The 20,060-nt window shown below is 39.7% G+C and overlaps 3 protein-coding genes across 4 annotated transcripts; 1 reads left to right on the top strand and 2 right to left on the bottom strand.

The window, feature by feature from the left end:
• The first annotated feature begins 935 nt into the window (after positions 1–935).
• Positions 936–8,297, top strand: atp5fa1 (ATP synthase F1 subunit alpha). The gene is made up of 11 exons (XM_059358532.1): positions 936–1,068; positions 2,375–2,450; positions 2,539–2,708; positions 3,767–3,940; positions 4,115–4,281; positions 5,317–5,617; positions 5,704–5,928; positions 6,000–6,107; positions 6,198–6,342; positions 7,852–8,002; positions 8,093–8,297. Exons 1-11 carry the CDS (start codon positions 1,009–1,011, stop codon positions 8,169–8,171), a joined length of 1,656 nt encoding a protein of 551 aa, XP_059214515.1. The 5' UTR covers positions 936–1,008; the 3' UTR covers positions 8,172–8,297.
• A 1,581-nt stretch (positions 8,298–9,878) lies between these two features.
• hwa (huluwa) lies at positions 9,879–13,326 on the bottom strand. Of its 2 annotated transcripts, none has more exons than XM_059358584.1 (3): positions 12,440–13,326; positions 11,017–11,203; positions 9,879–10,451 (listed from the first exon to the last, which is right to left on the bottom strand). In XM_059358584.1, the coding sequence occupies exons 1-3, from the start codon at positions 13,025–13,027 to the stop codon at positions 10,285–10,287; spliced, it is 942 nt and encodes a 313-aa protein (XP_059214567.1). In that variant the 5' UTR covers positions 13,028–13,326; the 3' UTR covers positions 9,879–10,284. The 2 variants fall into 2 exon arrangements, with proteins under 2 accessions (XP_059214567.1, XP_059214566.1); XM_059358583.1 differs by having other exon boundaries at positions 11,017–11,206; positions 12,440–13,325.
• Positions 13,327–15,022: 1,696 nt separating this feature from the next.
• Positions 15,023–18,771, bottom strand: zgc:122979 (uncharacterized protein LOC641576 homolog). Its single transcript, XM_059358582.1, has 4 exons — positions 18,586–18,771; positions 17,695–17,953; positions 16,790–17,337; positions 15,023–15,835 (listed from the first exon to the last, which is right to left on the bottom strand). The coding sequence occupies exons 1-4, from the start codon at positions 18,691–18,693 to the stop codon at positions 15,602–15,604; spliced, it is 1,149 nt and encodes a 382-aa protein (XP_059214565.1). The 5' UTR covers positions 18,694–18,771; the 3' UTR covers positions 15,023–15,601.
• Positions 18,772–20,060: the final 1,289 nt, after the last annotated feature.

Raw genomic sequence — 20,060 nt, 5'->3', positions numbered from 1 at the left:
CTTTGAGTTTTCAAGTGGTTGACAGGTGGCATATGACAGGTTGGGTCGAACCATCCTGGTATGGGGGAGACTCTGTGTTTTTAGGATAATGAAATTGAATAGCCTACTGAATATAAATTAATTTTATGAACTTATACTTATATTTTCTTATACTTAAATGTATACTTTAAAATCTAACGTACCTGGGGTGCCTTCACGTACCCCCAGGGGAAAGCATACCCCCATTTGAGAACCACTGATTTATACAACCTATGTGTATACTGTAAGACAAAGGGGTTTTGCCATGAAAATATTACTTCCACGGATCATGCTATAATGATATATTTATATAAAAGTTGATACACATCTTTATATAGAAACTGAATTATTTTTGATTTATTGAGTCGACAATGAATATAATAAATACAAACACAAGTAAATACATTATTTAATTTTTTTAACATTACAACTAGTTGATGTAGGGTCTTGTTTGTTGGTGTTTTTATCTTATACTATTTTTTTATTTATTTTTTTATCTTTATTATATTATTGTTTTTTATTTTATTAGTCTATTCTGTTTTTTATTATCTTAATCTATTTACTCTGTACTTGTGCTGCTGCAACACCTGCATTTTCCCCATGGGGGATCAATAAAGGAATATCTTATCTTATTCCTGAAAACACAATACACACATAAAATTTAAATACAAATATTTAGCAATTCCTTTAGAAATAATATAATTAATTAGTTGGTAATTATTTCACTGTCTTATTATACTTAGTGTGGCATATTTAAATGGTGTGTATATATATATATATATATATACACACACATACATGTGATATTTAGAAAAGGTGTAAAAATGTAAAAAAATAAAATAGAAAGAGAAAAATAAAACATAAAAATAAATAAAGGGTTTTATTTTGAAGTACTTCCGGGTCACTGTGACCTTTCTACAAATCGGTAGCCGTGTCCGCCATCCTTCTCTCTCGGCTCCGGGAGCAGGACAGACATCGCAGAACACCAACATGCTGTCAGTACGCGTCGCAGCGGCTCTTGCCCGCACCCTGCCTCGACGGGCTGGATTTGTAAGCAACTCTTACATACTTTGTGCTATAATGTGCCACCTTCTCCTTCAGAAAGCTGCGAATTTGTTCAAATTAAAAGTCATGGCGGTGTTGTGCATGCGCACGTCTTTGCGCCGGAGGACACCGGGCCCTTCACTCTGCTAGTCCCCGCTGTTAACTTTTGCAGCTGACAAACGGCAACAAGCCGGCTACAAGCTAGCAAAGTAAATTATTAAAGTTAACTAGACGATAAAATTAATATCTGAGCTATACTTGATGTGTGAATTCACTTTCCGCGGCCGTGACTCAGCTCAAGTGCAGAAATGACGAGTGTATTTTGGCACTGAAGGTCAGGTTTGTCTCACTTTAGCTTTCATGCTAGGTTTCGTTGCAAATGCATTCACCCTGCTAAACTTTTAAATAGCTTATGTTTATGGGATGAAATTAGGCTGGATATTATAGTGTTCTGGCTTGTAATTTTTTAGTTTGGACTGTCCTGTGACCCTGTACACTGTGACCCTTCTCCAATGTTTTCACATTTTAAAATAAGACCCAACTCATGTTACAGAAATAACATGTTCTCATATTTGTTTTAGCTGTTAGTGTTACAATGAAAAATGAGAAAACATACATTTGGATTAATCCCAATTTGTACTTGTTATATTTTAATATTACATTTCAAGTAACAAAGCAGAGTATATGTATCTCTGAAAACTAAATTCCAGGCAATATTTGAAGTTGTTAAACAACACTTATTTCTCTTCTGCAGGTGTTTTCAAAATACGCAAAGACTCTTTTTACCATCTGAATAAATAAGCTATTCAATTCGCTGCAGGATAAAAGCGGTTTTATATCCTAACCTTGGAGTTATCTTTCATAGCACTACAATCAAGTCACTGGGAAATTCAATGAGTATTCTCTATTTTGTTATATTTTCTTCTGCTTGTTGTTTTTTTGATACTTTTTGATCATCAATGTTGACATGAAGCGTGTTTGGATGTGCAATATGTGTATGTGTTTTTTGAATTAAGCTTTGTAGTGTAAACCAATTTCCCTACTGTGGAGGAGGCTTGAGGAAAAAATCATATGATCATTTTAATATATTTTATGAAAATGAGAATAATGAAAAAAATTTAATTCCCCTCAATATCATGAATCCTATCACATTTGAAATATCATTCAAACTAATCACAATTAGATATTTTTTCCAAACTATGTTTTCCGATTTGATTTTATCTTGCAGATTTTCTAAAGGTGATCAAATGGAAAATGCTGTACTTATCTGTATAAAATAGATTTTTTTACTTGTTCCCATTGTCTTAAAAAGGTATCCAAGAACGTCGCTGCAGCCTGTGTCGGAGTCAAGAATCTACATACAACTCGTCCATGGCTGCAGAAAACAGGTCAGTGTTTCAGGCCACTGCCTAAGAAAATTAATCATCCAACAGCGTCTCAAAAGTTTTTAATTAGTGCACATTTACATGCATTAAGGCACGGCCGAGGTGTCGTCCATTCTGGAGCAGAAGATCATGGGAGCTGACACCACCGCTGAATTGGAGGAGACTGGCCGCGTGCTGTCCATCGGGGATGGTATTGCCAGAGTGTACGGGCTGAGGAACGTGCAGGCTGAAGAGATGGTGGAATTCTCTTCTGGTCTGAAGGTAAGACTGATGATGTAATCTTTAAACGCTGACCTTTTCACTGAATGGGTCTATGCCTCTCTACCAGGTTTTAAATTATTTGTAGTTAGAGGTTATGGGCAAATTGCAATGCTCGCTAGCTCTTAAACTACTGTCAAGGAAACTACATAATCACTGTTACTTTGTCACTGGTGGCACTTGTAGTACCTTGGGATGAGGCAGTTACTATTTCACTGATGAACCACAGTAAAATTCCCAGTGCTTAGTATTACAGTTTTAGATTTAAATAATCATTACACCATGGTTGATTACTGCCCTTTGAAAAACTCACAATAAATGGTGTCCAGCATGAAACAAAGGTAGTCTTCCAGATGTAAACACCAATGCATGCATCAATGAAATCATGGCAAAGGCTAGATGCAGTGCAATACCACAATAATACTGATAACCATGATAATTTTGGTCACTATAATAATTATATGAAATACTGTTTCATCTCTACTAGTACCAATGTGTAAATACACTATATAAAGGATTTGCTAGAATAGAGTAGTCTGATTATTTTCTCTGGTGGGCGAAAAAAGAATCATTATCTAAATCAGTACATGTGATTTATTTGACTGACATTCATCAAGATCAGAAAAAACTGAGTTCCTCCTCAAGGAATCAAAAGCACCACTTTAAATCTTGGGGAAAAAAGCAGAAAAATTACAGATCAACTAAAGAAATCTTTGTCAGCAAAGTCTGAAACGACCAATGATTTGACTGAGTGAGGGCATAAACGTAAAATTATAAATGCAGCATTTTAATTTAGCAAGTTTGTATTTTATTTTTATTTGTTAACTATTTTAGCTTAACTGAAGAGAAATGTGGTACAAAGTTACTGTTAATTAAGAATACATTAAAAAAAAAAAACCCATGTCCAGCATAATTTTAATGGAAGCTTACTCAAAGAATCTTCCTAATGATAACTTGCCCTATCCTATCCAGATTTTTTTTTTACTTCCAACATCTAGTAAAGTCAGTGCAACACTATTTTTCCTTCAGTGATAGTAACTGTTGTTTCTTTTCTTATCCAGGGTATGTCTCTGAACTTGGAGCCTGACAACGTTGGTGTTGTAGTGTTCGGTAACGACAAGCTGATCAAGGAAGGCGACATTGTCAAGAGAACAGGAGCTATTGTAGACGTGCCTGTTGGTGAGGAGATCCTGGGCCGCGTCGTTGATGCTCTGGGAAATGCTATCGATGGAAAGGTAAATGATAATCATAATTGTCTGCGTTTCTAAAGCATTAAAAATTAATGCACAAAATGCATCACAAAGTACTTTACATAAAAGGAATTAATCCTGTTATCTAGCTGGATAGCACTATTAGTTGCACCAGTTTATGGCACTTCTGATCTTTTTGTTCCATTATTTTCCTCAAAGGGTCCCCTTGGTGCCAGCACCCGCAGGCGTGTGGGTCTGAAGGCCCCTGGCATCATCCCTCGTATCTCTGTGAGGGAGCCTATGCAGACTGGCATCAAAGCCGTGGACAGTTTGGTCCCCATCGGCCGTGGACAGCGTGAGCTCATCATTGGAGACAGGCAGACTGGGTGAGAGGACTCTGCTCAAAGTGAATACTAGAACACACGGCAGCATTTGATGTTTCTCCTAGTGACATTAAAATGCTGTTGGAAGTGCTAATGCTGACAAGGAGTGGTTTAAAAAAAATTATTATGGCAATAGACTGTGATTACAGCTTATTGCAATATGCTTTTATTACGCCAATTTATTGGGCTGTTTTCTGGCAGTTAAGCCTTTCTTGCAGTTTGTGGCTTTTCTAGATTTGCAGGGTTCCTACACACTGTGGAATTTGATTTTCCAAGTTTGCATAATATGGAAAAAGGAAAGACTATAAAATATTTCTTTCCAGCTTACTGCTTTGATTCTTTGTATCATCAATTTATTTTAAGAAAAGAGTGATTTTTTTTCATTTTTATTTTTGATGCCTTTTGGAGCAGGCAGCCAGTAAGGCCAAAATGTTTACCACAGTGTGAGAGCACGAGTCAGAGTGAGCAACTGAACGCACACTAAACTGCCTCCACCCCTGTGCTCCATTGCCTGCAAAAACAGCTCTGCCAAACAATGGGTAAATCCAAGTTTTCTGAGGCCTAGCTTAAATTATGTTTAATGAAAAGCCTGGTTGGCTAAGGATTTTAAATGGGAAATTATAAACCATATGCAAGGCTAAAAGTACTGTTTTCGCATAAACCCATGAGAGACCAAGACTGACCAAAACAAGTAATGAACTCACCAGTGCAATTTTCAGCAAAATCCTTAAATTAAAGAACAAACAAAATATAAGGGGGCGCTGCTTTCTCAGTACACCATTAATCCCTTGAATTATTGATCTAGGTCTACTTTATGACCTGTCTATTCCTTTTATTTGGAGTCCATTTCCTCTGGAGTTGTTCAAAGAGAAGTTTGGACATTTGAGTCTGGAAAAGGATGGAATTTTGAAATTGAAAATGTGTAGGAACCCTGCATTTGAATATTAACACATAAACACAACAGAGATTCATTTCTGTATGACATGGATCTTTGTGTCCGTTTGTCCACGTTGCTCACTCTTTAAATTTGTGTTGCAGTAAAACCGCAATTGCCATCGACACCATCATCAACCAGAAGCGCTTCAACGAAGGAACTGACGAGAAGAAGAAGCTGTACTGCATCTATGTCGCTATCGGCCAGAAGAGGTCCACTGTGGCTCAGCTGGTGAAGAGGCTGACCGATGCCGACGCCATGAAGTACACCATCGTGGTGTCTGCTACGGCCTCTGATGCCGCTCCGCTGCAGTACCTGGCTCCCTACTCCGGCTGCTCCATGGGAGAGTACTTCAGAGACAACGGCAAGCACGCCCTCATCATCTATGACGATCTGTCCAAGCAGGTGGGTGTTATTTCATCTGATTGTTGGAGGTGATTATAATGTAGAGAAAGCTTTCTATAAAGGACAACTTTGTTTTCTTTCTGCAGGCCGTCGCCTACCGTCAGATGTCCCTGCTGCTGCGCCGCCCCCCCGGTCGTGAGGCTTACCCTGGTGACGTCTTCTACTTGCATTCCCGTCTGCTGGAGAGAGCCGCTAAGATGAACGACAAATTTGGCGGCGGCTCCCTCACAGCCCTTCCCGTCATCGAGACGCAGGCTGGTGACGTGTCGGCCTACATTCCCACTAATGTCATCTCCATCACAGACGGACAGGTGAGCGCTCGACTCGTTCTTGCTTCATCCCAACTGAAAACCCAGTGTCTAAATGCTGTCTTCCTGCTCAGATCTTCTTGGAGACTGAGCTGTTCTACAAAGGTATTCGTCCAGCCATCAACGTCGGTCTGTCTGTGTCACGTGTCGGATCTGCTGCTCAGACCAAAGCCATGAAGCAGGTTAGCCTTCTTTCTTAATAACCCATCTTTGAGCTTTTACCAGAATGAATGGGTTTTGATTCTGACCCATTGATTTCTCTCCATTTCCAGGTGGCTGGTACCATGAAGCTGGAGCTGGCCCAGTACCGTGAGGTGGCTGCCTTCGCTCAGTTCGGTTCTGATCTGGACGCTGCCACTCAGCAGCTGCTGAACCGTGGCGTTCGTCTGACTGAGCTCCTTAAACAGGGACAGTACTGTGAGTATTTACATTTGGTATTAAATGTACGACAGATATCATCGTTCAATGTTGGCCTATCAAAGGCCTATTGGTATCAGTTTACATAATGTCTGCTTTTATGAAAACTTTTTTTACACAATATATAATGCAGAAAATGTTGCTTTGCGTGATTTAGAAATGGAGTCCCCCATTTTTTTAAATTCTTCTTAAAAAAGTCTGTAATTGACTGAAACTGAACAGTAATTATGTTTATTTAGCCATTTATTTATTCCTATTTATTTTTATTTAAATATGATTGAATAAAGTTTTGTCTTATGAGAAAGTAGCTCTCTGGGTGCCTATACAGAGTGGTGAGAACTTTGTGCACAATCCACATAAAAAAGGTTACAAAAAATGACTACATCGGCCACCAGATCTCAACAATGAATGTTCCCCTTTTAAAATCGGTATCATCATCTGTCTCAAAAATCCCATATTGGTCTTATAGGCTTATCTTTTAGGAAAAAAGGATCCATCTTAGGGGTGTGCCATATCGTATCGTTCACGATTATACCGGTATATATTTTTTTTTATGGGTTAAAAAAAATGCATATCATGATATTGGCAACATTCCTACTTCTTGACGTAGTGGTGTAAGGGTTTCCCATTAATGACCTAGACTGTGGAGGCCCGCTATAGTATCAAGTGCGGCGGTAACGTCACATTTCAAGCTACTGAAAGTATATCTACACTATTCATAATATCAAATTATTTTGCGTTTTGGCGCAAGTGTCTGTCATCCGACCCGCACCTCTCCATCCTCCTCCAAGACATGCGCGCGCATTCACACATTTAAACATACGCGCTGAATACAGCAAGCTACCGTGCCTACCTGCTCTCTGTGTGCATCTGCGTGCGCCAATCTAAATCCTATCAACCTGCACAGAATCCACTCCAGAATTTACAAGAAGACTGTCAAAATAAGATGCCTTAAATAAATCATAGAAGAACCCTTATTCTCCTTTTACAATAATTAATTAAAATAGGCAATGATTAAGATCAGTGTATATGATGGAATAGTGGCACTGGAATGTGTGAGAGGCACCAAATTTGGGCTTTTATGAAAAAAATGTCTCTAATCCACACAGTCTGACTGCTCCATGTCCTAGTGGAAAGCCCTGTTGACTGTGAAAAATGTTATGTGAGTTGTTTGCTTACATTTAGCTCTCAAAATGGACGAGATTGATGATACTATAAAATGTACAAAATTTTCTCCCGGGGCCCCCCGGACCCCCTAGATGGTTGTTTTTTTTATTATTTGCTAATACTCAAGAGTGAAGAGTACATTTTTTGTATTTGGCAACTGTTGAGATTAGCAATTTACACTACATTTAGATTCAAGATTGATTTTTATTTTGTTGTATGATTTTTATTTATTTATACAGACTAAAAAATCTTTTTCTATATATTTTTCAGTATTTTTTAATATCGTCAAGTATATCGTCCATCTATAGTAGTCTTTTGTAACTGTATGCTTTGATATTTCAGGTCCAATGGCCATTGAAGAACAGGTCACAGTCATTTATGCTGGTGTGAGGGGACATCTGGACAAAATGGAGCCTAACAAGATCACCAAGTTTGAGAAGGCTTTCCTGCAGCACATATTGAGCCAGCACCAAGACCTGCTGGCAGCTATTAGGTAAGTGTAAAGAGCGTCTTTGCATTTAAACTGTGGCCTTATAATTTAAGTTCTGCATGCATTTTCTAACCAATCTCTTCTTTATTGCAGGGCTGATGGCCAAATCTCTGAGTCCTCTGATGCTACACTCAAGCAGACTGTGTTGAATTTCGTCTCCAGCTTTGAGTAAAGTGGTTGTTTCATGTTCACATAGTGCAACGTCAGTTATTCTTTGTATGAACTTTAAAAGAAGTGGCACTTGATCCTTAATGTACAGATATCTCTTAACAGAGAATAAAGTATTCCAACGAGTTGACTTGATCGTCTCTTTGTGGGTTGCAAATTGCCTCTGTATGTAATAGGACCTCCTCGTGGTCTAAGCATACTGCATTTGACATGCAAATATAATTAGTATACCGATGCATTGTATGTCAAATGCAGTATGTTATACTTTTAGTATGAAAATTGTCTCGCAGCACAATTTGCAGGTTCTGTATAAATATTGATGAATGCTGATATAGTCCACGGCAGTGGTGGAAATGGTATTAAGATCCTTTACGTCAGTAAAAGTACTAATACCACACTGTGGAATTACTCCACTACAAGTAAAAGTCCTGCATTCAAAACTTTCTTAAGAAAAAGTGCAAAAGTAACCTTATCCCTTATGCTGAATGGACCCACTCAGATTGTTTTATGTATTCTTAATAATTAAAGCTGTATTTTAAAAATTTTACTGGAGTACAGTACATGAGTAAATATACTTGTAAATGTCCAACACTGATCCAGAGCCAAACCTCTAAAGTGTTTCTTAAAATCCTGCCTGTCAATTGTTGAGCAGAACAGTTGAGAAGCAGATGGTGTGATGCTGTCTGAGTCACTGTCTTTGCTTCCTTTGATGAAATTAAGCAGATCACCAATCCCAAAAATAAATAAATTTGTAAACAACAGAAGCACATGGGACTTTGTATAGATGATGTCACTCACTGACTGATGCTGATTTGACAACTCTTGGTGGAAGTGAAAAAACTAGAGAGGCTCAGTGGAACTTAACTAGTTGATTTGCATAATTAAAATGGTTGCAATGCTACATGGAGGTAGATTACAAGCTTTTATGTCATGACACCTAATGATACTTGACTAATCCCACAGATCACTCACACTGTGGACAAGCATGTGCAGTAATTGCCAGTGTGAGCGAGGAACAATGTGATGGTGATTAGGGCAGCAATCTTACAATGAGAAATTCAACTGAAAATGGCAAAGATACTGACTTGCTTTATAAAAATGTGATCCGTATTTTCTTGTAGCCATATTCTTGTCCTCTTTCTCCTGGAGGTTGCTGTATCTTAAAGTTGCTGCATTCAAAACTGACTTCAGCAAAAGTACAAATGTACCAGCATCAAAATGTACTTAAAGTCTAAAAATTAAAAGTATTTGTTGAATTTTGGCTAATTTTAACTAAATGAACGGTTATGAGGTTTAATTAAAAAATATATATTTTAAATTGATCATATTTTTTATGTTTAATCTTGACCTGAAAAATAAACTGGCAGCTAAATGTAGTGGAGTAAAAAGTACATTTGCTTCTGAAATGTAGTGAAATAAAAGCATAAAGTTACATAAAAATGGAAATGCTTAAGTACAAGTACCTCAAAATTGTACTCAAGTAAATGTTCTTAATTATATTCCACCACTGGCAGTAATAGCCTACAATAAAGGCAGTATCAGTCATTTATTTTCATCTGTCTAAACCTAAACAGGGTTTAGACAAACTACAGTGCCCTCTGCTGGTGAGAAGTCGCACATGGCAGATGTCCTTTAAATGCTTTTCTATAATTTCTGTAATTTGCACTTACCCTTGAGTTCCTCATTTAAATGGAAAGATAATCAAGAAATGTTTAATTATAAATTAGTCTTTATTACTTGGAGTGAATCAAAAACATTTAAATAAATAGCAGTGAATATAAAACTCAATGTGAGTGTTTATGAATGATGGCTGGACAGCCCTGTTAACATGAAAGTGTGACTAATTAATATTATACAAGTGAAGAAGTGCATAGTGAACATTTCATAACTCAAGTGAAAAAAAGAGTAAAGTAAAAGTGCTGGTGCATAGTAAATATTTCACAGTTTGAACAAATTCAGTGGCAGAGTGCATGTTCAAAAATGTGTCGGTTTAAACTTGTGATTATTAGTGAGACAAACTCAATAAGTGAAGACTAAAACATGCATGTTATTTAAATAAAATAAATAAAAAATAAATATACATTAAAACTTGTCATCACACTGACAGCTGGGACATATTACACCCAGTACTGTTTGGTGTGCACCGCAGGTCTGTGGTGTTTGTGTTTGTGGACATTGTTCTGTTTGACATAACAGGGGTCATAATAGTCCCACTCCAGGGCTGAAGACAGGATGCCGTTGGACAGGTCGTCACTGTCGCCTGACAGGATCCGCAGCGAGACACCTGAACAGAAATCATAAATATTTCAGAACTTTAAAGATCTCTTTCAGACATGTTTTAAAGTTATATAAAAAAAATGTGTAAAGCTACATTAGTTACTTTTCTGGTCAAGATTTAACATAAGAAACGTGATCAATATAAAATGATTAGACTTTTTTTTATTTATTAAACCACATAATAGTATATTAAGAGGTTAAAACGAGCCCTATCTTTACAAAATGAAATTGTTGCTTACATAAATGCATTAATACAAATAATCTAATTATATATTTAGAATATATTTAACAATCTAAGTGGGTCCATTCTGCACAACAAGAACTTTTACTTTTGATACTTTAAGTACATTTTGATGCTGATACTTACAAGTTTTACTTAAGCTTTGAATGCAGCCAACATTAAAGTATATCATCTGAATTATTTAGTTATTTGTCATAAAACTAGGGACTGAAGCATTTGTCCAAGCAAGACAACAACGTTTTTTTCAAAATGCTGTTCCCTCAGTCTACTTGTTCTTAAAGACTGCCCTGTTGGTTTCAGTGCAGCTACAGGAGACTGAAGTGATGTTCACCTGCACTTGCACCGAAGTCGCTGTCCAGTCCAGGTCCCACTGCTGATGAGTGCAGGCAGGACGCCTCTGAAGGCGGGTTTGCGTACTCGCACTCTATGTCCACTTTGTCCAACACGAGCACAGCAACACCTGGGTTCACATCCGTCATCATCTCGTGAGTACTGCTCCGACGCAGGTGTTCTGTCTCCTGCTGTGAACAGAGAAAAATATACACCTCAAACCTGGATTTAGAAATAAAATTCAAGCTTTATATTAGAGGTTAGATCTGGGGTGGACATTCATTTTTGTTATTTTAAAAGTAATAATCTGACAATTTCGCACACATTTCTTGCTCACTGTTCTTCTTGGCTCTGTATTGGAACATCACATTGATTTAAGCTGCAAGATAATGAAAGCTTTCCTGTTCCTGTTGTGTTAACAATGCAGGTGTTCTTTTCCCATTTGTTTGGAATAAACCAAATAAGCAGAGTGAGGTAGGTATATACGCACAGACAGCCAAGTACCACCTGCAGAAAGAGACAGAAAAGATGCTTTGTACTTCTTCTATTTCCATCTTTAGTCCCTGGGTAGGTGGAAGGTCATTCTATGCAGTGAGGTCAAGTTAGAAAAAAAGCTCCCTCTACAATGAAATGCTGCTATCAGGACTAACATCATCACACATGAAAAATCCACAAGAGTCTCAGCTTTCCAGTCATATCCAATCCATGTAATTCCAAGAGTGTTTAGGGATGCCAGTAGAGCACGATTAATATCATCAGGTGATATCTGCCTATCGAAGGCCTATCGTATCGGTGTAAATGTTCTCTGGTATGTGTTGTTATGAAAACTTTTTTTACACAATATATATTGCAGAAAATAATTATACTATTTTTATATTTTTTATATTATAATTATTTTTTTAAAATAGTCAGCAATTGACTGAAACTGAACAGTTATGATGTCTATTTAGCTATTTATTTTATTCCTATTTATTCTTTATTTTCTCAGTTATTTTTTAATAATAATTGTATAATGTATAACAATGCTTAATATTATTCAATAAAGATTTATGTTTGAGAAAGTAGCTCTCTGGGTACATTTGCAGATAAAAAAAAAACAGTGCACAGTCCACATAAAAAAGGTCTATTTTCATTCCAGCTCAGAAAATGACTATACTTCCCCCCCTCTAAAATCAGTATTGGCATCGGTCTCAAAATATCAGTTGGGTTTTAGACTCCATTATGCAGAAATATTAGAATATAAGAGGTGAAAAAACTGCATGGTCACTGCCCCAAACTGCATCTTAAAGTTGTTTGGTTTAGTATTCCTGGTTTAGATGTTATCTACATATCTCCTCACCAATCAGTCAATCTCCACTCCCTCATAACTTCACAGTGGACTCATGAGGCCTCTTCCTGCTTATGTTGGGTTTTGGATCACTCACCGTTGGAGAATTTGGCGGAACCAGGTTCACTCTGGTCTCAGCCTCTGAGTCACTGGACTGCGGTAGAACCGGTGCACTTTTGCACCAACGCGCTTTACTGGCGCTGTAGGTCCGCGATCCAGAGGGCAGGTCGAGTCTCGGGGTGAAACCAGTCGCAGAGGACGTGGCCCGGATGGTGCTCGGTGCCCTCAGGGACCGTGAGCCGGTGGCGCCATCTGGCCTCAGGAGCCGGATCCTGTGATCTCCTCCGGCCCTCTCCCTGGATGAAGCCCTGGAGGAGGTGAAGGGATGGGGCAGGATCGGCTCCGACAGGGACATGTAGGCTCTCCTCCCGTCCTGCAGAGAGGGGAACGCCGTGTCGGACAGTCTCCCGACTCTCTGCAGGGTGGAGTGCAGCAGCATCTCCTCTGTGTCCTCCCGCTTCTTGTTCTTCTTTTTCAGGATCAATAACTTGTAGCCCAGGAACAGGCAGTTCAGCAGGAGCAGGATCACCACACAGGGTATGAGCAAAAGCACGACTAAGGTCAAGTTAGTCACAGGGTAACCTTCAGCCAGATGTGATGGTGTGCTCTGACTTATCTGCGACATTTCATCCCAGAGGACATGAAGGGTGACTTTTGGATAATTGCTGATCTCAGTTGAGATTTCACGTCGCCTCTGGACGCGCAGGTGGTTTGGTGAGTCAATCAATGTGGACTTTGTAAGTATTTTTTATGTGACAGCAACATGCCAGTCTCCCTATTACATGCACACAGTCTGCAGATGGGAATGTTGTCTTTCTGCATCATTGTAGACTGTCAGTGTTAACAAAGCAAAGCTTTGATCTGAGATGACTGTGCAGCGCTCACTCAGTTGGCAGCCACGCAAATTACAGATCAACAGGTGTGTCCTATTATGTGCAGGAGGGTTTGGCGTTGTTGTAGCAGCCAATCACCGCTAGATGGCAGCAGGTGGTCAGACTCCTGCAGCACCTGAAGCTCTGCAGGGAGGAGATGCATGCTCTGAATTGTGATTCCCCCCCTCTATTTTAGAGGTTAGGAGAAAGGAGATGTTCAGGGGTAGATGTAATCTCAACAGTGGAGGTCACATATATGTGATGTGCATTATCTGAAAGATGGAGCTGGAGGATTAATATTAGATGCAGTCTGATATTGTGTTGTCTTGATTCTTAATCAGAAATTATGAAAAAATAGAATTGTGAAAGTGTATAAGGGCGTAGAACATTATGATATGAGCTGTTGCTGCATTTTTTTTTGGTTGATACCCTTTGTTACACAGATTTGTTGCTAAATTTCTACCATTTTGACCACTTAGGAGTGGACAAAACTCCTAAAAAAAATCCCTCCAAAATGCCACTTTGATGCACCAAGACATTGAGGAACGCCATAGAAAAACCCATGCTATAATTTAGTTTCAAATACATCTGATATTTTGGAGATTTCTGCAAAAAAATGCTTTTTTGGCGATCGCTTCTGTTCTGGAAACTGCTGAGAAACCTCCTTATTGTCAGTATACCTAGAAAACCCAAACAACCTCTGAATGCTCTGGGTGTCTACTTTATGTTTGCCTGTGATTGTCCTCGAGGTCACAACAGGTAGGATGCACCCAAATCAGACTAGTAATTCAGGAAAGCACAGATAATGTGATGAAAAGAGATATTTCTTCTGTCTGAAGTTGCTTGTTGTTATTCTGAGGGGAAAGCCATGATTGACACATCTGTCTGTCAGCTATTATGTTCCTGGAAAAAATGAAAAGTGAATATGAGGATGTGGAAATATGTTTTATAATTAATTTTAGCCAATGCCAATATTAAATCAATTTTATGCTTTGAAGGCACAAAAATTGCAATGCCAATGAAAATTTGGTTAAAAACATGCAACATTTGCCTGATTTAATGTGACTTCTGGTTTAAACCACACTAGATTTTTGTCTTCTCTCAAAAGTCAGATACAGATAATTACGTCTCTGTACACCTCTACAAGTTATTTGGTTTAGTTTAGTTTCTTAAATGTAGTTTTTATTTTATTTTATCAGGGACCATGTACAAAAATAAATCAATCTCAAGAGAAAAGATACTTTGTACTCGCTTATTTACACCCGTAGTCCCTATGCAGGTGAAAGATAGAGGTCAAATGGCAAGAAATGCTCTCACTGCAATGAAATGGCTACTGTGGAGACTAACATAATCACACTTGGACAAAAAAGAGAGTCTCAGCTTTCCAGTGATATCAAATTTATGCATTTTTAAGGCTGTTTAGTGACCCAAGTATGCAGAAATATTCAAATGCAAGAGGTGAAAAAAGCACATTACTGCATGAGAACAACTGTATGCTTTTTGCCCCCAAACTGCATTGCATTATTGTAAAGTGGGCATGTCTTTAAAGGGGAGACGTATGGGTACCCATAGAGTCAATCTCTATTATGATATCTTGAGGTCAGAGGGCAAGGGATCCCTTTGTAAATGGGCATGTCAGTTTTAATTTTTGGTTATGGACTTGTCTGATAGTTTATTGAGGACTTTCATAGTTCACTTATACATGCACACTGTACATGTTTATCACAAAGAACAGCTGAGAACAAAAGTCAGATAGTGTTTTTTTTATTTCTTTTATTTTTCATGCGGAATATATACAAACATTTCAAATAATTCAATAGAACATTTGACAGATGAATCTCTCTTAGAGACAATATGTTTGCATTTTGTACACAAAGTAGATCCTTGTACACAAGTATATATTATGCTATTGTAATAAATCAATGCAAAAAATCAGTCATATGAGCACCATATAACTATAATAAAGTTGTTATTTTCTTCACGTGTTTCTACCATTCAGGTTTAAGGAAGTCTATACAGACTCGAATAGCACACTGATATCCTGCTAGTATAACAGTACAGATGCCCTTTTCACTCAAGAAAGGCTGTGGAGTCGCCAAAGACCCCATTCTTCACTTCTACACTCACTGCTCAGGTGGCATCATAGTTGTTGTGCGTCGTGCCTGCAGAAAGTCGCCTCCTCATCGAACTACAACTCACTTAAGCGCTGGTTTGCCATTTCCAAACACAATAAGAGGTTGTGATTGGTTGTCATATTAGCACCTTAGGCAAGGCTGTGTTTGATAACAACATACACACATGGTGAAGCTGTGTCAGTCATAAGCAGGTTAGCACTGGGCCAGGCTGTGCTTGATGATCTCGCGGGACTGCGGTGGGATCCTGTCGGGGAAGAGCACCTGGAACTCCACCACCAAGTCGCCCCGCTGGGACGGGCTCTTGGGCAGGGGCAGACCCTCGCCCCTCAGCCGCCGCACGGCACCTGGTTTGATAACATCGCTGCATGGTAGAGGCATCATCCGGTTGTCAAGTGTTGGGACGTTAACTGTGCAGCCACAAAGAGCCTGGAGGGAAAAACAAAAGGAGGAGAAACGTTATTTTTGTGGACATGTTATATTAAGAACAGGTTTCATAATGTTCCCTGAATGGCCTCGTTATGACTGGGATGAGACACACTTGGAACATAAAATCAATTAAAATGCCTGCTCTTTAAAAGTGTCAAGTTACATAACGGGTAAATATGGAACGTCTGTCTTTCAGAACACTTAACGATTTTCTGTGTTATGCAACAAACCGGTGTTACAGATGTTATAATCGCTGGCCTATTTTGCAGGCTGTGTGTGTGGGAGTTAAGTGCTTTAGTGACTGACGGGAGCCATAGGAAGATGGAGGGAGCTCTTTGAAATGCCACACTGTGTGACTGCTACCCTGCTAATCTGTGTGTGGGTTGATAGAAGTGAGAGCCAGAGATGGAGCCAGGCCAAAAAAAAAGCTGCCTCTCTGCCTGCCGAGTAGAGGCAGAGGAGTCTGCAGCACACATAGTATCTGAGAGGGAGAGTGAAGTGTGATTTGTGGAGGCTGTGGCTAAATTTAGCTCCTGCTCTCTCTCTCTCTTTTTCGCTCTGCAGGGGCTGATGAGGTAACGCAGGCGTTGGCAGGCTGCTGCTGCTCTTCTGTAAGCCCATTGTAAACTGGGTCTAACAGAACACCGTGTTCTGTCCTCAAACTATAATCAAAGATATCATCCTCCCTGAATTTGGCAGCCATCGTACCTTCTGGCTCCTTTCTTATTGAGGACTTTGAGTAATCGATTTACCGTGATATTTCAGTGAATGCATCATTCACCAGTTATATAAACGATAAGAAGTGGTGGATGGATGATGTTGTGAGTAGGTGTAAGCGGTTGGCAATTACATAGTATATATACTTATAGACCTGTCATATGTTTCATAATAAGTCAGCACTGATGGCCTCTGTATGAGTCAAAATCTAGACCTTTAAACAATCCACCAACTCACCTCCTTGAGGGTGATCTTTGCGGTGAAGACGATGTGGCAGCCGTCTCTCTTGTACTGTGTGTGCTCCTTGTCCCTGAGGATGAAGGTGATGTCTGCGGGGGTGCTGTTGGGCGTCTCGTCTCCCTCCCTGGGGAAGGTGATCTTTGTCCCTGATTTCCAGCCTTTCTTCACCACCACGTTCAGCACCTTCTCCTCGGACCGTACGCTGCGGCCGTCGGGGTTCAGGCGGCTGCGGGTGATCTTCACGTGCTTGGTGCAGCCCTGCATCACCTCCTCTAGTGTCACCAGCAGGTCATGCACCACCTCTTCGCCCTGCAGCCGCCGCTGACCTCTCCGCAGGCCGCCCTCGTTGAAACCGCCCACGTGGCTGAAGGGGAACCGTCTGAAGGGGTTGAAGAGGTCTTCTTCGCTATCACCTTCATTGCCGAAGAAGATGTCGAAGTGGTCGGAGCCGTGGAAGAAGGTGGAGAAGGTGGCGTGGGGGTCAGTGTGGAAATTATTGCGAAAAGCGTTGCCTTGGCCCGCCAATGACATCCCATTTTTCAGACCTAAAAACACAAAAAAACAGATACATTTAGTTTAAATTCATTAAAAACTGCAGCTTAATCTATGTTTATTTAATGCCAATTATTCCTCTCCCACTAGAAGCTTTACTAAACATCAGCAATTTAGGAGTTTTCAGGAAAAATCTTACATCGCTGAATAATTTATGAGCCCCACAGCTGTCTGTACTGCACATGTTTAGCTGCTTTAATAGGGGAAGAAATGCTTCAGTCTTAATCCTTCCACTGCACATCAGTATTTAGCCTTAATGAAGACATGAATAGTTAATGCAATAGCCTCGGCTGCACTAATTAACCAGATGTCAGCTACTATTTGAGCTACTTTAACTCATCTGAACTCACCTTCTTCACCAAACTGATCGTAGATGCTTCTCTTCTTGGGGTCGGTCAGGATCTCGTAGGCCTCTGCGATCTCTTTGAACTTGTCCTCTGCATCTGCATCGCTGTTCTTGTCTGGGTGGAACTTGAGAGCCATCTTCCTGTAGGCCTTCTTGATCTCGTCTTCGTTGGAGTCGGGGGAGACACCCAGGACTTTGTAGAAGTCCTTGCCTGTGGGTTTGATGGCCAGGCAGGGTGTTTCCTGCTCGGACTTGGTGCTTTCCTGAAGAAACAAGAACAACCTGACATTATTAACTTATCATATCCCCACTCATAAAAACCTAAGAATCTTGTTTTTTTCATATACATTTATCATAGTGGCAATGGTGCATACTGCAAAAAGGCTAATGTTGAATAACTAATGTGCATGTTAATTCAAATATTCATCCCTATAGATTACAAAACAGGATGGTTCATGCACTGCACATCCTCCACACCAACTGCTGCACAGAATCTATTAATATGCAGAAAATCTGCCCCCCCTCCTGGCTAAGACCCTTTATGGGAAAAGTCCCTTATCTCTCTGCTGCTGCTGTGCAACTGCATACCAATGCATCTTTATAGGCTGGTGCACAGCACAACGTGAGAGAGGGGAAAATCGTGAGGGGGAAAAAAAAAAGATTTCCCCCGACAACTCAAATCCTCTGCAGCGATTGGCTGAGCGCGACTTAGCGACTCTTGCATTTTGAATGAACCAACAGCAACAGAGAATCAATGACTGAATACAGAGAGATGCCGCTACACCAAAGCGAATTTACTTATATAATCTACATGATATAAAAAGTATTGAGCAGTAAATTTAACATGCCATATTTGATTACAAAAAAGGTGAAAAACTTTATAAAATGTACTTACCGCTGATGATGATGAGCCTGAGCTGTCACCTCTGTGCATAACCCGCACTTTGCACTTCACATTGACATTTTTGTGTTTAACACCGAACTGAGTCCAGATGAGAACCATGATGGATTTTTAGAAAGTTGGTTGTTTAGGGCTACGTGTCGCTGTCCTGGTGCTGAAATCGCTCCGGTTCGTCCTGTCTGAGCTCTCCTCGGCTCTCTGTTAAATACCACCGCGGCAGCTCCTTTACTACACGCTCACCCACCCACGCAGCGTGACCGAGCTTTCCCCGGATCCGCCCATTTCCTCACGCACGGCAGGGGATGCCGGTGTCCTCAGATCGCTCGCTGGAAGGCCATTGGTGCTCCGGCGATGATCACGCGGATGTTGCAGCCTCCTTCTCCATCTCGAGACTTGTTTCCGGACTTCTTGAAGGCAGAGCTGAGCAGACAGTCACGACTCAGTACAGAGACTGATTTTTTTCCTTTTTTTTTCTTGCACAGACAGAACATAACAACCAGACCTGCAGTTAAAATTCCCTGCTGGCTGCCCAGACAAACACCAGACAGCCCCCTGTCCTCAAATGACTTTTTATGTCCATTTTGTACATTTCAACATGAGCCCACTTGTTTTTACAACATAAAGGATATAAAGCTGAGCTGTGGAGGAGAGAATGCAGAGGCTTATTTTAGATTTTATTTATTTTAACCCTCAATATACCAATGTTTTCAACATATGAGGACTGCATTGGAATTTCTAAACAGTGGGGGAAGAAGTATCAGATACTTTACTGCACTAATACCATGCAAAGTACAAAAGTATCAGCATCAAAATTTACCTAAAGTATCAAAAGTAAAAGTATTCCTTATGCAGAATGGCTCCACGCAGATTGTTATATATATTCCAAATAAATTATTGGATTTATTATAATTATTGATGCATTTATGTAAGCAGAATTTTACTGTTGTCAAGGTAGGGTTATTTTTAACTTCTTAATATACTGCTTTGTGGTTTGCAATTCTACACTGACATTAACAGCCATGTGTGAAGGAGCTGGTTAGAATTTATGATCAATTAGAATTTAAATTGGGTGTAAACGATAACACAGACGCCTACACATTTTCATGCATTCAATGAAACAGCACCAGCAGCGGTGGAGGAGAACATTTATATGAATAAAGTACTTGTTCTGCAAAAAAAATTACTGGTATATTATTTCATATGACATTGTTAGATTGTTTGTAGGGATGCATCAAATGTATAAGCAGCATTTTACTGATTGTTAAGCTTGTCTTACTGTAGATACAACTTGGTATTTTAGTCCAATCCACTACAGAAATGTATATACATTTTTTAGACTTTTCTTTAATCCTAACTTGGATGATAATGGAACCATTCGAGGGGCCTCAGCTACAATGTTTCTGGTGAAGGTCACAGGACAAAAAAGGTTGGGAACCACTCTTTTAACCTAAACATTGCAGTATTTAGTG

This window comes from Centropristis striata, chromosome 19 (assembly GCF_030273125.1).
Source record: "Centropristis striata isolate RG_2023a ecotype Rhode Island chromosome 19, C.striata_1.0, whole genome shotgun sequence".
Lineage (NCBI taxonomy): Eukaryota > Metazoa > Chordata > Actinopteri > Perciformes > Serranidae > Centropristis > Centropristis striata.
This window is presented reverse-complemented; position numbering and strand designations above follow the sequence as displayed.

Bases quoted from the DNA above. Each gene is read 5' to 3' on its own strand.
- atp5fa1 (XM_059358532.1), top strand. From the start codon at position 1,009: ATGCTGTCAGTACGCGTCGCAGCGGCTCTTGCCCGCACCCTGCCTCGA. The intron at 1,069-2,374 runs GTAAGCAACTCT...TGTCTTAAAAAG, and splicing joins TGCCTCGACGGGCTGGATTT to GTATCCAAGAACGTCGCTGC. The intron at 6,108-6,197 runs GTTAGCCTTCTT...CTCCATTTCCAG, and splicing joins AGACCAAAGCCATGAAGCAG to GTGGCTGGTACCATGAAGCT.
- hwa (XM_059358583.1), bottom strand. From the start codon at position 13,027: ATGTCGCAGATAAGTCAGAGCACACCATCACATCTGGCTGAAGGTTAC. The intron at 11,207-12,439 runs GTGAGTGATCCA...CTCTGTTCACAG, and splicing joins TTCCGCCAAATTCTCCAACG to CAGGAGACAGAACACCTGCG. The intron at 10,452-11,016 runs GTGAACATCACT...ATTTCTGTTCAG, and splicing joins CGACTTCGGTGCAAGTGCAG to GTGTCTCGCTGCGGATCCTG.
- zgc:122979 (XM_059358582.1), bottom strand. From the start codon at position 18,693: ATGGTTCTCATCTGGACTCAGTTCGGTGTTAAACACAAAAATGTCAAT. The intron at 17,338-17,694 runs GTGAGTTCAGAT...TTGTGTTTTTAG, and splicing joins CGATCAGTTTGGTGAAGAAG to GTCTGAAAAATGGGATGTCA. The intron at 15,836-16,789 runs GTGAGTTGGTGG...TTTTCCCTCCAG, and splicing joins CAAAGATCACCCTCAAGGAG to GCTCTTTGTGGCTGCACAGT.